Here is a 15,038-nt window from a genome sequence, read left to right on the forward strand (position 1 = left end):
ATTTTGCATTACCTCTTTCGTAGGTAGGTATATGCAATAAAGACGAAAACACAAGAATTCCGAAAATGCTGGCAATCCCTATAAGTGGATACCCCTCATGTGGATTTTGTGGAACGAACGCGGCCCCTTTTTGCTCAATATCGCCACATTCCGCGCCATGCCAATCCGTTGAGATTTTGGCAACAATAAGTCAATACCGTAAAATGTACCTTCTTTGCTCCCCACTGGGTAATTGTGCTCCAACTAAAGATAAAGATAATTTATTATTCAAGTAGGCATATTACAATACACTTATGAACGTCAAATAAAGCTACGCCGGCTCTAACCCTACACCTCTGCCCCGAGAAGCTGCTGCCTCTGCCTTGCTCTTTTTTATATATACAATAAAACTATATTATGACCTAACTTAATTGTTACAACATGAACTACTATCACGTCTGAACAGAAAAAAACACCCTTTTAGAGCCCTTGACGATCAAAATATAATAAAGTATTATCCAACTAAATGTTACTTCAAACTTTTCAACATAAAATGCATTAAACTAACATTATTGGATCGTATAAAATGATGGGACCTCGTAAACGTATTTCCGAACGACAATATCCATGTTTCACGATTTATGCTCAATGTAGACAATGTCAGCACCGCACCGTTTGCATATTAACACCGACCCTTTAGCGTCCCTAAACATAAAAAAGGGAGTAAATATTTTTTCACAGGAACACCGTTTTAAACCCGCGAACTTCCCTAGCTTTCAAAGAATAAACGTCCATCATTAAGGTCGGTCGCTGCACACGAAAATTCTTTCATGTCCATTCAGTCGGGTTCCGAAGCAGTTTGAATAGTGCACCAGTGAAATAATCGCCATAGTAAAGCACAATCGTTGGCTGGAAGGGTGCCAAGCCATTGGCGACGTACGAGCGACGCTAGGACGTGGTTTCCTATGTGTTTCGTTTCGATAGAATTAACAATTACCCTTGCCATCGACAGTCACGGTCCGTAGAGCAATGCTTGTCGATAACCGTTTAAACTATGTTACGTACAGGGAGGCTCGGCGAAAAACTCATTCCGGTTCGGATTAGTTTTTGTCTTATAATTATATTATACTACTCTTTGGTACTACCGTACAGAAATGACACTTCCTACCGCCACCATACACCGAAATACTACCAAAAACAACCTACGTAATTTGGTCGGGTTATTTGTTGCCTTATATGGTTCATGTTATACTCATGTCCCAGAGCCTAACTAGCGCCACCGGAGAGATTAGGAACTATTATTTGAAGCTTAACGCGGTCACTTTTACAATAATTCTGCCATAAGAGATTGCGATCCTTTCTATACCATCCATACTTCCTATAAAACCGAAGTTTGACAGCGATTCAGGGGCGAATTATGTAGTCCCTTTCTAAGGCACTACACTATCCCTTTCGGCTATTTAGGGTTGTCAAATTTCAAGTAATTATCTTATCTGTGGTTGTTCGCTTCTATAGTTTCATGTCAAGACAACATCAACTCATGGCGCAAAATACTGGTTATCTGTGCCGGTTCTATACGTTAGTAATAATTTCAATAAGAATACCGGATGGGCTGCCGGATTGAGCCGTGTGTGCGATACGCGTTACGTAGCCAGAGATATGTGTAAGGATTTAGCTGATCACTAGAGTAATTACGGCGACCATTATGAGCGTTTAACAGTCTCATAAGCTTATCACAGTATTATATGTAAATGATATTAGTATGTACTCGTATCTCGTATGTAATATTATCGCAATTTAAAAGGAATTAGTATATACGTAGTCACATGAAACCAGAAGACAATAAAATAAAAATGTGGTCTTTTAAGAAACGTTTTTAGCTCTCTATCTTTAGCAAAAATCGTTTGCATTAATGTAAGTACCGATTTGTGAGCAAACAGTATGCAAGCTCCATCCTTTTTTATGGCCTAAGTAAGGCCAGCTTTCGCAGAACACTGAATATTAACTTTGTAACAGCTGTTTACATTCTGCCAAAAAAAGGTTTTTTTCAAACTTGAGATATTTGTACGACCACGACCTTAACTTTTTTGTAAATGGCTGGTCGGATAAAAAATCGAGTGAAAATTTCACCCGCGGGTCTAACAAGTACAAAATTAAAGGTGTCACTGGCGTAGTGAGAACCTTGGATACGTTTGATTCGCTAAATATATAAATAAATATGTATATCCGTTGCCACTTCAGAAACTTCTAACATTTGAAAAAGTCTCGTACGAATGTTGCTATATGGAAACTGATGTTTTACCATTGTTGCCAAAAATTCGCCTGTTGTTCTTAAAAACGAACATAAAAACCGGCCAAGTGCGAGTCGGACTCGCGCACGAAGGGTTCCGTACCATTAAGGAAAAACAGCAAAAAAATCAAGTTTGTTGTATGGGAGCCCCATTTAAATATTTATATTATTCTGTTTTTAGTATTTGTTGTTATAGCGGCAACAGAAATACATCATCTGTGAAAATTACAACTCTCTAGCTATCACGGTTCATGAGATACAGCCTGGTGACAGACGGACAGACGGACAGCGGAGTCTTAGTAATAGGGTCCCGTTTTTACCCTTTGGGTACGGAACCCTAAAAAATCAGTAAAGTGATTGCAAGTTTACCTAAGTATTATAATAAATAACGACAACGTAAGCGAAACTTCCCCACACATCTATTTACAGAGAAACATAGTCCTACATGATTTTGAGTCTTTTGACTGAATGTTCAATTGCCACCTTCGAATAGCGTCAGAGCGGAGCAAGCTAACTCTTCTCTTTGGTCCGTTTTCATAGCTATGGTTTTAGTAACTGGCTGCCAAAGAAGATTTATTTTTCCTGTTTCATAATTAATTATCAAACAAGAATTCACTTTCTGCTTTCGTAATCGAGTATTTTTTTCCTTGCATGGTATTTGCAACGACAATGTTTTCATTATAAACTGAAATAGATATCATACAGTAACGAAAATGTGACCAAATTTACCGGTGGCCGAGGCAGGAATCGAACCCGCATCTTCAGCTTACGCGGCTAACGTCCTGAGTCCTGACTACTAGACCACCCGGCCACGGCGATACCCGTCCCAAATTCCCTGGTGGTGGTTAAATATAGTAGTGTGACTACTTAAATAAACAAATATTTTCATATAATAATTTGATTTGTTCCCCAGTTGAATATCTTCATTCATGTCAAATTTCTATGAAAATACACTCCCTCACTTTATTCTGTTTAACCATAGGAGGATAAAACCAGACGGAGTAGCCATTAACAGCGTTCCCCTTTGTCGAAAATAGCCGGCCAATGGTCATACACAATGTATGGACTGACGTTTATCTGACATGGCTATTTTGACGTTACGTATACATTTGACGTTCCCCTCCCTCGCAAAAATCGGCAGACTTTTTTGTACAGAAAATTACAGACTTAGCGTCTCCATTTAAAATTAAATTAAATTAAATTTATTTAAGACCAACAAAGTATCGATTTGGTTAGTAACACATTTGGTTATATCCTCCTAGGTTAAACTCGATGCAAATTAACTAAGCGTAGATGGATTCTGGTGCAGTGATTGATTTTCCATAAGCCTCTTAATCCCAGTTTGTTAAAAAAAAACGCTAATTTCCGCAAGCTAATGAATATAATATTGTCCCCCCAGGGATGAAGGCAAGCTTATCCGCGGCACGACGGAGATCCACGATTTATTACATTTTTTCATTTAGCTTCGTCACCGGCACATTTTGCGCAAATTGTACCAGTAAATAAACAATACTACGGCTGGCCACGAGCCAACCGTCTCACGTCGTCAAGACACGGCAAACTTAATTTAATTCCGCAGACAATTGGCAAAATTAAAATGAAAATTAATTAAAAGACGTTGACGAACTCGACAAAGGATGTTGTTTCGAGTCGCTGCTGCTGGGACTTTAGCAGGATTAAAATACCACGCCTATGTAAATTACGTCTAAGATAATCCCTTTACAATAATCCCACTCAAACCCAACCATTAGTAAAGGGAGACACTTGAGCCCCGTCAAATTATCTCAAATTCGGTTAATTCCTTAAAAGAGGTTCGCTTTATGTCGTACAGATTGTTAGATACGTGCTTAAGCTAAAGTAATCTTGGATTTGCTACTGCTAATAGAGAAATATTTTCATGTGGCTTTGATGTTTACTAGGTATTGCTTAATCGTAATACAATGTTGCGATAGATCATAAGCAACAGTTACAGTTTAACGTTACAGTTAGATACAGCTAAACCTAACCACTTTTAGGTAAGTGATTATGAGGTGGCTCCTGGGGCCCATTTCTCGAGCGGTATTAGACTAATATTATTAGTCCATGAACTGTCAAATCGTATGGGTTGTCATGACAATACACTAATAATATTAGACTAATACCGTTCGAGAAATGGGCCCCTGGACGCATATTAACAGTGCTTGGCTTAAGTGAATATTCGACTTACCTACTACATAGCAATTATAGCAATCCAGGTACCGACACCGAAGGTTCGGTTTTTCTCTAGTTATAGAACCTTCGGCCGAACCGTGGTTTTTTATGCCGAAGCTTGCGGAACTGAAACTTCGGCTGGACTCTACCTACAGTTTCAACGGCGCCGAAATGTTCACCAGTTTTGTGGCCGAAACCGAACCTTCGGCCGAAGCATTATTTTTATGCTGTAACCTGACAAAATCGAAACCTAAATCGAAACTTCGGTCCGGCCTAAAGAATTTTCCATTGAAGTTAACGGAATCCAATAAAAACCTCCCTCAGGCTTGCCTGCTCGGAAAGGTCGTATGTAACAAAATTGTTATGAAAATTAAAATGATTGACTGGAATTTACAACGACATACTTAGTGACCAAAAATTGACATAAGTACCTTTGCCAATTTGCTATATACCTAACACTAAAGGCACATAATTGAAAGAACTTCAAACTGATACATTATAAATATCAAACACACTACACAGACACCCACACACGTTTTTGTACACTTAACAAAAAGAAGCTTTTGAGCTTCTTATTAATACATTTAAACAAACTGCCTAGCTGGGGGCCTAGCTGCCTAGACAAGTCTTATAATAAAAAATATAACTTTCTCGTATCACTATTTTTTTAAGCCAAGGATGTAATGGATCCAAGGATTTATGATAAATCAATTTTAATTAAATTAAAATTAAATTAAATTAAATTAAATTGTCATTTATTTCAGGCCTAATACACCCATATGTGTTAGTAACTTACATAGCTAATAAAAATAATGTTAGTGCTATTAAAAAACAAATTAACATGCAAATTAACTAATGACTAGGAGCTAACTTAGGGCTAGGACACACCGGATGAGCCTTATAAATCTAACATATCACCACAAATTATCATCATTTTAATATATCTCTGTATTTCATCGTCGTTTAAATATTATATAACATCATACGGTGCTACTAAAGCTTTGCTTGTAATCCTAGAAATGCTGAAAAAGGAAACAGGCAGAAATAATTAAACATAGGTAGGTACGTTAATTAAAAAACTTGTTACTCACGTAACAAACATGTTAAACTTAGCGTTGTTTTGAAACTTGCTACTGAATTTCTCATTTATATTAAAATTTACTGAAATTAAATATTAACTTGTGTATACACATTTGTATGTTAAACTAAATAATTTTCACCTCAGCAGCTCGAACAAAGGTACTTTGTTGCTTATAAACAGTGAGCAAAATCGCATTTTGCTCACTGAGTGAGACTAAATGACATTCATGTGACCTTTATATTCGAATGTCATTTCAACGTTCGAGGCCTATACAAGTTCGAAATACTTGGATTCTATTCCCTCTGTCCCTTTTACGTCACTAGCAAAAAGAAAGAGACAAAAAAGTTCAAACGTTATAATAGACCCGAAATAAGTCAGAACGCATCGTTCCAAAACACACGCGTATGAATTCGTAAAAACTAATTAAGGCGGTTCCCTGAGCCAGAAGGTGAAAAATCTCCTTATATGATCATGTATTTCTAAAAGGCGTTGATATTCGTAGACGTGGAAAAAATATATGTAGTTCTTGACTATATTATCTTTAATATCATAGCTTCCGATACACGAATTATGACACTTCGCTCGACACAATTAATTCCCAAAGTAACCTCTAACTCGGACTTTTAATCCAGCTTTCCTCGGTTATTTATTATGTGATACTATAAACAAAAAAAGAAGAAAAAACAATCTTAACTTAAATAGTAATTTCATAGCTTTCGAATTTCGATATTGTAGGGTAACGTTTTTAAAATAAATAAAAATCGACAAAATTCGATCAAAATGGACACTTGGCGCACATGCTCTTTCCCGTTTTTTCTTGCGAAATGTGACAGAGACAGCGGCAAACCGATGGAACGGCCTTAATAAAAATAAAGTTTTAAATTCGATAAAATAGTACATTGTGCAATATGGGGCATGGGGGAAAATATTGCATACGAGAGTATAGTTACATCGCGACGGCTTGCCAGAGCGATCTATAGACTCGAGTTTGCAATATTATTACGCCCCGAGTTACACACAACGTTTTTCATCACACTTGCGATACAAAAATGAAGTATAAAGACAAAAAACTGTTAATTATAATACTAGAAACTTCATAGCTCCCTAGGGAAAAATTTAAATAATAAACTTAAAAAAATACAAAGATTATCACGAAAAATTCATAATTTAACTTTTAACAATCTCTACTATAATTGACCATGACAAATAGGTGCCGTCCGCAATTTGGGCCGTATCTTATAGTTTTTTTTACAAAAAAAAGTTGTCGATGGAATTGTCAATTATTCGTTTTTTCCATATTATTTCAAAGAAGCTTCTTTCGTTTTGTTATATTTTACGGCAGTAATTAAACTTAATACCTTACCTTAGAATACCTTGTGAAAACATGAGTGAAAAAGTGATGAAGGATTAAATTTTTTCAGGTTGTATTTTTCTTTCGAAATATGTTCTCACTGGTGAGGTGAAAAATCTTGTGTACTACTCGCTACGCTCGCGAATCTATTATAGAATCTTTCGCTTGCACTCAAAATAAGCACTCGAATCCATGTCTCTGTATCAATTTCCACTTAAGTTATTTCAAGTTATTTACATATAAATTTGATAGATGTTATTAAACTGTGCTTTAACCTCGTGAGTCTAAATGTATATTAAAATGTACATATTCATTGCAATCTAATTTGAACCTTTTGATGAAATAAATAGAGTAGCATCTCTTTTGTTTCACTGCGTTGTAAAACAAACGAAATTCGTTCCAATTTACTTATAGAACAAGGTTCAAATTAAATATTGAAAAACTTTATGTGGTGGGTCTTACGAGGTTAATCTACGACTGATCAATAAACTTAGTGCTGATAATATTTCCTTAAAACTGTACACCAATGGGATCACCCACTGTCAAGCCCTATAAAGGCTTTTCTTTTAATAATTTGTATGATGTATGGAGTAACAAAACCTACTGAAGACACCTTTTGTTTATTAGTGTATACAATAATTATGTGCTCTATGAGAACTAGTATGACTAAATAAAGTAAAACAATTCCTGAGTAATATTTATCTTTGTATTCATGTTTGTATATGTCAAAAGTTATCTAATTTGTAAGAGAAGCTTCTTGGCAACATGTCAATGGCTTTGTTCCACACAAAGTAAAAGTATCTCCTCAGAATGTAGTTCTTGTAACTCCACCATTTTCACGCGTTACGTTACTCCCTCTATTTATTGGACAAGCGAAACGGTCGTAAAAATGTTTATGAGCAATATCTAAACTCGAGCTCACCCGCCGTTTATCATCTGTCATTGGCTAAACGATGTTTTAATTTAAATATAAAACCGTTAGCGCGGACGTTAAAATGGCCGCGGATTAACACTTAATATTGCGTTATTGTTGAAATGGTATTAAGTGTGGTATATTTGAACTGAACAATATGATTAGTCTCGTGATTTATTGGAATACAATTTTTTAAATAGGTACTTACGCGTAACTGAGAATATTGTCACTTGTACATGGGATATCATTGTACATGTCATTGCATATTATCACAATGAAAAAATTAACTGTGATCAACTCTAGCCAACGTGGGATTCGAACCCACAACTTGCCGGTCCAACGTACTTTTTATTAAGCCAAGTGACTGATACTTTGATTAAAAGCCTGACAACCTTAAATTGGTATCAAGTCGTGTCGTGGTCTGTGGTAAACCTCGTCATCATCAGCCTACTCTCGTCCACTGTCCGCCTTGCAAAAGTCATCGCTCCATCTAGTTTGAGGGCGTCCTACGCTACGTTTGCCGATACGCGGTCTCCACTTGAGAACTCATCTACCCCAACGGTTATCGGTTCTACTGCTAATATGACCGGGCCACTGCCACTTCAGTTTGTTAATCCGGTGGTCTACGACATTAGTTCTCTGACGGATGACTTCATTACGAATACGATTCCTCAGAGAGACTCCGAGCATAGCCCTTTCCATGAGCGACTTTGAATGTATGGACCAGTCCTATACCGTGAGTGTCCACGTTTAAGCTACGTATTTTTTTAAATGATATAGCAGGCAAACGAGCAGACGGATCACCGATGGTAAGCGATTACCGCCGCACCGCCCATGGACACCCGCAACCCGTAAGTGCGTTGCCGGCATTTAAGATGGAAGTATGCTCTTTTCTTGAAGGTCGTATCGGTTCGGAAATACCGCAAGCTACAGTTCATTCCACAGTTTAGCAATGCGAGGCAGGAAGTTTCTGGAGAAACGCACAGTTGAGGACTGCCAACTATCTAAATGGTGAGGATGGTAATGTTGTCGCGAAGGCGATTGCTATAAGAAGCGGCAGGGATTAATCCGAACAATTCCTCGGAGCACTATACATGCGATAGAAAATGCAGAGCGAGGCCACATCTCTACGCAGCGCCAAGGGTATGTCATCTAAGCTGTGGTAATAGAAGAGTGTTATACTTATATAGGTTATAGGTTTAGGTTTACGCGGGCTTGGTTTCCGCAACTCGACGTCATTTTTTTGCGTAAAGGAGAGTGTAATCTTTCAAGTGAATGCATCTTGATGCAGCTGCCATGTACAAATTCATACATTGCTTTGGTCACACGAAACCTACCATCAAGATGTTTCATTACAAAAGGTGGTGCCTAAATTGTTTTGTTCTGCCTGTCTCTTATTATAACGGACGATTATAAAACACTTCACATTGGTATCAAAATTTTAATCAGTTATTGTTTATATAATTAATTAAATTAAATCTGTCTTCTATTTACCAAAAACGTACATACAACATATACCTACCTAACCTACTTTTAATTAAAGCTCAAAACCGGTACCTGTATTTAAAATTGCAATTTCATTTACCGACGGCTCTGCTGTATGAAATAATTATTTTAAAAGCTTTATATAATTAATATAATTATAAACCCCAAATATTATTTTAAACAAAATGTCCATCGTAAATCAACGCAGGAAACTTTAATCATAAATAACATAGGCAACAATAGGCAGTGCATCCATTATTCGGGTCAGATCATAGATAGCAAACAAATTTAAATTAACAAACATACAAAATAAAATATACCTACCTATATACCTAACACCTATAAATACTACCGCAATTGAGCCGAATACAGCAACAAATAAAATCATCGGAACCATTCGTTGCGGAGCTACTGATATTATAAATACGAAATTAACTCTATCAGTCTGTCTGTATGTCTGTTACCAGATACTCTTCTCTTCACGCTCAAACCGCGGCACGGATTTAGATGGAGATAGTTTAAGGTCCGACAAACTACATAGGATAGTTTTATCAATCATCATCATTCCACTCAGACAGTAGTGGCAGGCAGAAGCTACATACACTTATTAGAAGTTTACCCTTCGTAAATCGCGTAAATAAACGCAGGTTCGAATTATGAACGCAGGAAACTCGAAATATTAAAATTCCCCAAAAAAGTCTTAATGTCTAGAAACGAGCCAATCAATGCAGTTTCTGAAAGCTAGTTAAAATAATGTCCTGCACTTAGGTATTTTAGGAGCGAAAACTTCTCGGGCTATCGACTGTTTTATGACGGCGCCATATTTATTAGGCCTTTAATTTATTCGAATCTCGAAGGTTTTAAACGAGCAGACCGAGAGCCTGTGCATTATTTATTAAAAGAAAAAAATACAGGCTGTAAAATACCGCTGGGAAATTCGTATTTAGAATCAAAGTCGGGATGAGAGGTTTTATGAGAGTTGTAGACAATTCGCATTAGTTGTACTAAAGGGTGTAACATTTTGATGTGATGATGGGTGATTATGATAGCCTTTGTTCCTTTTCAATTAAAAGTTTTGGATAGGCTCTCTCTCAGCCGTCTAGCGATATAGACAGAAGTTCTTAGCATTAGTCTAAGGAAAATGGGCATAGTTTTCTTTATTATCTGTTCAAATTAACTATGTATTGAATAAAAGTATCCCAGTCCTTTAGGTAATTATAGAATATGTAATCAGTAGCTGGAGAGATGATCTTAAAGAATATAAATAAAATATTAAATAAAATAAAACAGAAACACTGATTATGGTACACTTTACTCACCACATAACGTTATTAGCAGCAAAAGCATCATTTTAACATTTCTATACAGCGTTTCGTTTAATAATGGCATAAGTTTATTCACACGTGCACTTCAAATAATTACAATCTAGTAATTACTAAGTCACATCATACGTTTGTAATTCACTCGTCTTATCGACTTCTTCTCTTCTTTCACCATTAAATACCCATTCAATTTTTTTAATAGATTTCGGTCGAATCTCTTTCTAAATTTAAAAACTTCCGTCCGATAGAAGGCGCTGTTTACAATTTACAAATGACGGAGCGCGATCGTAGGCCATGTCAGCGCGAGGTGATGGTGGCGCGAGCGTGCCGGCCGAGTGCGCGCCGCGAGCCGAGTGTCCGTGCTCGCTACCCTAGCGACATGCGCACTCTCCACTACCCCTAAAGGGTCCTTAAGTGGATTAAGTTTTAAAACTTTGACAACTGATGAAATGACGTAAACTTTGCTAAGTGAAAAGTTGGAAATTAAACAATGTTTTGATTACTGTTGTAGAATCTGTAACATGCCGGAACGAATCTGGAGCCAGATTTTAGATTTCCTCGCGTACATTTTTCCAACGTCAAACCCTTGTCATATTATCGTTTTTTTATAGAGTTGATATGTTTAAGGGGAATGTTATATTTTGTTCGTTCGAAAACATCAGTCTTTTTTATTATTATGTCATGAAGAAAGGTTTTCTTTGTTTTTTTTTTCGATCACCAGTCTAGCGTTCCACAGCCTCTATTATTTTAGTCAGTAATTATAAATGAGTTCGTTTAAAACTGGAGAACAACTAAAGTGTTCTTACAACAACCACCTCAGTTCAAAATCGTATCCTGAATCTGATCTGAATCTTACCTAAATGATCTCTAGTTGAATCCATACTAATATTATAAATGCGAAAGTCTGTCTGTCTGTCTGTCTGTCTGTGTGTGTGTTCCCTCTTCACGCTTAAACCGCTGAATTGATTTAGATGAAATTTGGCATAGATATAGGTTGAGTCCCTGAGAAGGACATAGGATAGTTTTAATCCCGAAAATCATCCCTTACGAAAGTAAAAAGCGGGGTGGAATTGAGATAATTAATGAAGTGTCTGCTAATTTGTGTGCATAATATGCTCAAATTGAATAATTGCTATAAGATTTTCTCCAGGCGCTATTCTTACTCTAGCTGGGGTTACTAAGTCCACGCAGACGAAGTCGCGGGCAAAAGCTAGTATAAAAATATTTCTAGACACCGGTATATTCTTGAAAAGCGTATCGATACCAGTCTAGTAAATATTTACTAGTCCACACTAAATGACACTAATAAGTAATAAAATCAGGGTTTGAAGACATAATTAAATATTTGTACCTAACTGCGGACATGGAAATCATTGGAACATTTGGAACGTAGGTACCTATAGGTAGCATAATCAATCATTACGACTATCCTTAGGATAGGTTATAAATGTTATAATGGAGGCTATTATTCGTCGAAACGACGTCAGTCACTAATATGATATTGTTAAAGATGTTGCCTGATTTATCTTTTAAATTGCATTACACAATTCCACGTCTTAAAAAAGAAAGTACAAAAGCGAGCACACTACGTCTAGTCCTATTTTCTCCCGCCGCGGATTTAAATGGCCGCGCGACACACGACTGCGCAGCCTTAGCTACATAAAGTCATATGTCACGCATACAAAACGCATGCCAAAGATATCCACACATTTTACTCCTTGCTACAATGAGATAAGGTGCATATTTGTTAACATATCTTTGACGCTGACCGCCCCTTTATCATATAGAACATTTTCAAAGAAAAACTGGTATCGTGGACTTTTTACAAAGTGCAGCTGCAGTGACGAAGATTATTGCTGACGCGGCCTGTAACAGGTGCTTAGGTTATTTAGGTCAAAAGCACAGGAGTACTCGGAAGCCGAGACCTGTGTGTTAGCTTTTTTTAGGGTTCCCTACTTAAATGCTAAAAACGGGACCCTATTACTAAGACTCCACTGTCCGTCTGTCTGTCTGTCACCGTGTCATGAACCGTGACAGCTAGACAGTTGAAATTTTCACAGATGATTTATTTCTGTTGCCGCTATAACATTAAATACTAAAAACAGAATAAAATAAATATTTAAGTGGGGCTCCCATATAACAAACGTGATTTTTGCCGTTTTTTGCGTAATAGTACGAAATCCTTCGTGTGCGAGTCCGACTCGCACCGATTTTTTTACTTGCAATGTTGTTACGTATTCTGTTCAAATGCAAATTCGCCCGATTGAACTGAAATTTGGCATACTTACTATGCTTAGGCAATGGAATTTTTAACGTGACTGCATTGCGTCCCTTTTCAAATGTGTCCATTTGAAAATTCTGTCCCGTTGCAATTGGAGCAGCGTTAAAACTTTTAAAATCTGTTTAGTGTGTTCTTAGGCAGTGCATCGTCAATATATAAGTACGAGGAAGATTTACCTACGAGCGAATGATGTTAAAATGAGATAAAAGTTACACCAATATGTGTTTTTATTTACTTCGTGGCGCACATGCATTCATGATAATGTCCGACGTATTCGAAATGTAGGTAACTATAATATGTTATTATAGTTTGATTATTTTATTTTAAATTTTGATATCAATTTGTAAATTCAAACGGTCTCATACATTGTAGTTATATTTACTGTTATTCTACGACCGTATTGCTACGTCGTCGTAGCCCGTAGCATATCAAAATCTACAAATACTTGTGTAGAATTTTTTAATCCACTTCCTGATAGTGTGAAGCTGTTGCATGATCTAGAATTTAAGATTAAATTAATAAAGCAGCGTTTTAAGAACATTATTTTCAATAAAGGAATAAGTAAGTATATGGAAATGAGACTTTAACAAATAAGGAATAAACAAGTTTGGGGACAAATCAAATTATTTTATTAAATATTTTGATTTGTGTTTTTTAAAGTAGTCACACTACCTATACTATTCATGTTCATGGCGTTAGCCGCGATAGCTAAAGACGCCGGTTCGAATCCGGCCTTCACCACTGGAGGGCTTCGTCACTTTTTCTTTAATATATGACATCTATTACAGTTTTTAATTTATATATACGAGTAGTAGTGTGACTACTTTAAAAAACACAAATCAAAATATTTAATAAAATAATTTGATTTGTCCCCAAACTTGTTCATAGATGGCAGCACCAGTCTCTCTCGCTACAACGTAAATCCGTAAGGAGTTCGTTTAGGAGGTGCAAGCGCGCACTGCTTGCCCTTATATAGAGCTGGTCAAAGACGCCTAGTCATACTAAGATGGCATATAGTCGAGAAATTCGGACGGGCACCGCCGTGGCGGGGTGACCTAGGGGTTCATGGCGTTAGCCGCGATAGCTAAAGACGCCGGTTCGAATCCGGCCTTCACCACTGGAGGGCTTCGTCACTTTTTCTTTAATATATGACATCTATTACAGTTTTTAAATAAGGTATAGATAAGTAGATTTTACTTTTTGACCATTTTCATGCTGTTTCGGCTGAATAAGTACTGTGATTATGTTTATATGTTGTTGCAAATAAACTTTTATATTCTACGTGTAGTAGAAATCGGTAAAAAACGGTCATAAATGAAATACGAGTACGGCATTCCGATTTTTAAATTCCCTCTGATTTAATATTTATACGAAATTACTCTGTGTGTAGCTCTTGTTGCAATAGAGGCTTATTGTCATAGTAAATTTTGTAGTCACAGTAAATTTACTGCCATCTTTCGACAAAGGATTAAAACTATAAATTAAAATGAATAAAATATATATATATGATATTTTTTTAGAATGCCATATGACTTAGATCCATGTTCTTTCACTGATATGTCATTGTGTTAAATTGTTAAATATCAGATGGTGTCGCCATCTTTTCGAGCATATTTTTTTCTTGATTTTCCGAGGCACGCTTTTATCTTAGACTTTATTTATCTTATACACTTCATAGCTCTTTGTTCAGAGTAATATCATGTCAACAAACCAACGCATTTGTCTCCAGAATAGACTGCCGTCTCATGAGATCTTTCAACAAACTCCATGAACCCAGCAATAATAATAAATTTAAATAACGAATATTTATACATTATTGTAAATTGATTGCACCTAATTAAAAACAATTAACTAATAAAAAGAATGAATTAGTGTAAAAATTTCGTATTTTTTTTGTGACTAACATATAGACGTAGGCATAATTGTTACTAACATTATGGGACTGGTGCCTGAAATAAATATTAATTTAATTTATTAAGCAAATAATAAGCTAGTTACAGCTCATTTCGTCAAATGAACCGACTAAGAATAAATGTTTCATTAAATTCCTTGATAATAGACCGATAGTGAGCGAGCACAAAGGACCTTCTAAAATATTGGAATCCTCTTGTGTCCGAAGAGGCTGCGACCGTGTAGGTACCTACTG

The 15,038-nt window shown here is 36.4% G+C and overlaps 1 protein-coding gene across 1 annotated transcript in view; it reads right to left on the reverse strand.

Moving 5' to 3' along the window:
• The window catches only part of LOC134743867 (uncharacterized), a 28,195-nt gene extending 17,384 nt beyond the window's left edge, over positions 1-10,811 (reverse strand). Inside the window, exon 1 of the mRNA XM_063677494.1 lies at positions 10,609-10,811. Within this exon, the coding sequence (XP_063533564.1) occupies positions 10,609-10,678 (70 nt within the window). The 5' untranslated portion in view covers positions 10,679-10,811. The remainder of the gene's footprint in view (positions 1-10,608) is intronic.
• Between the last annotated feature and the right edge of the window lie 4,227 nt (positions 10,812-15,038).

The sequence above is a fragment of the Cydia strobilella genome, chromosome 9, assembly GCF_947568885.1.
Source record: "Cydia strobilella chromosome 9, ilCydStro3.1, whole genome shotgun sequence".
Taxonomy (NCBI): Eukaryota; Metazoa; Arthropoda; class Insecta; order Lepidoptera; family Tortricidae; genus Cydia; species Cydia strobilella.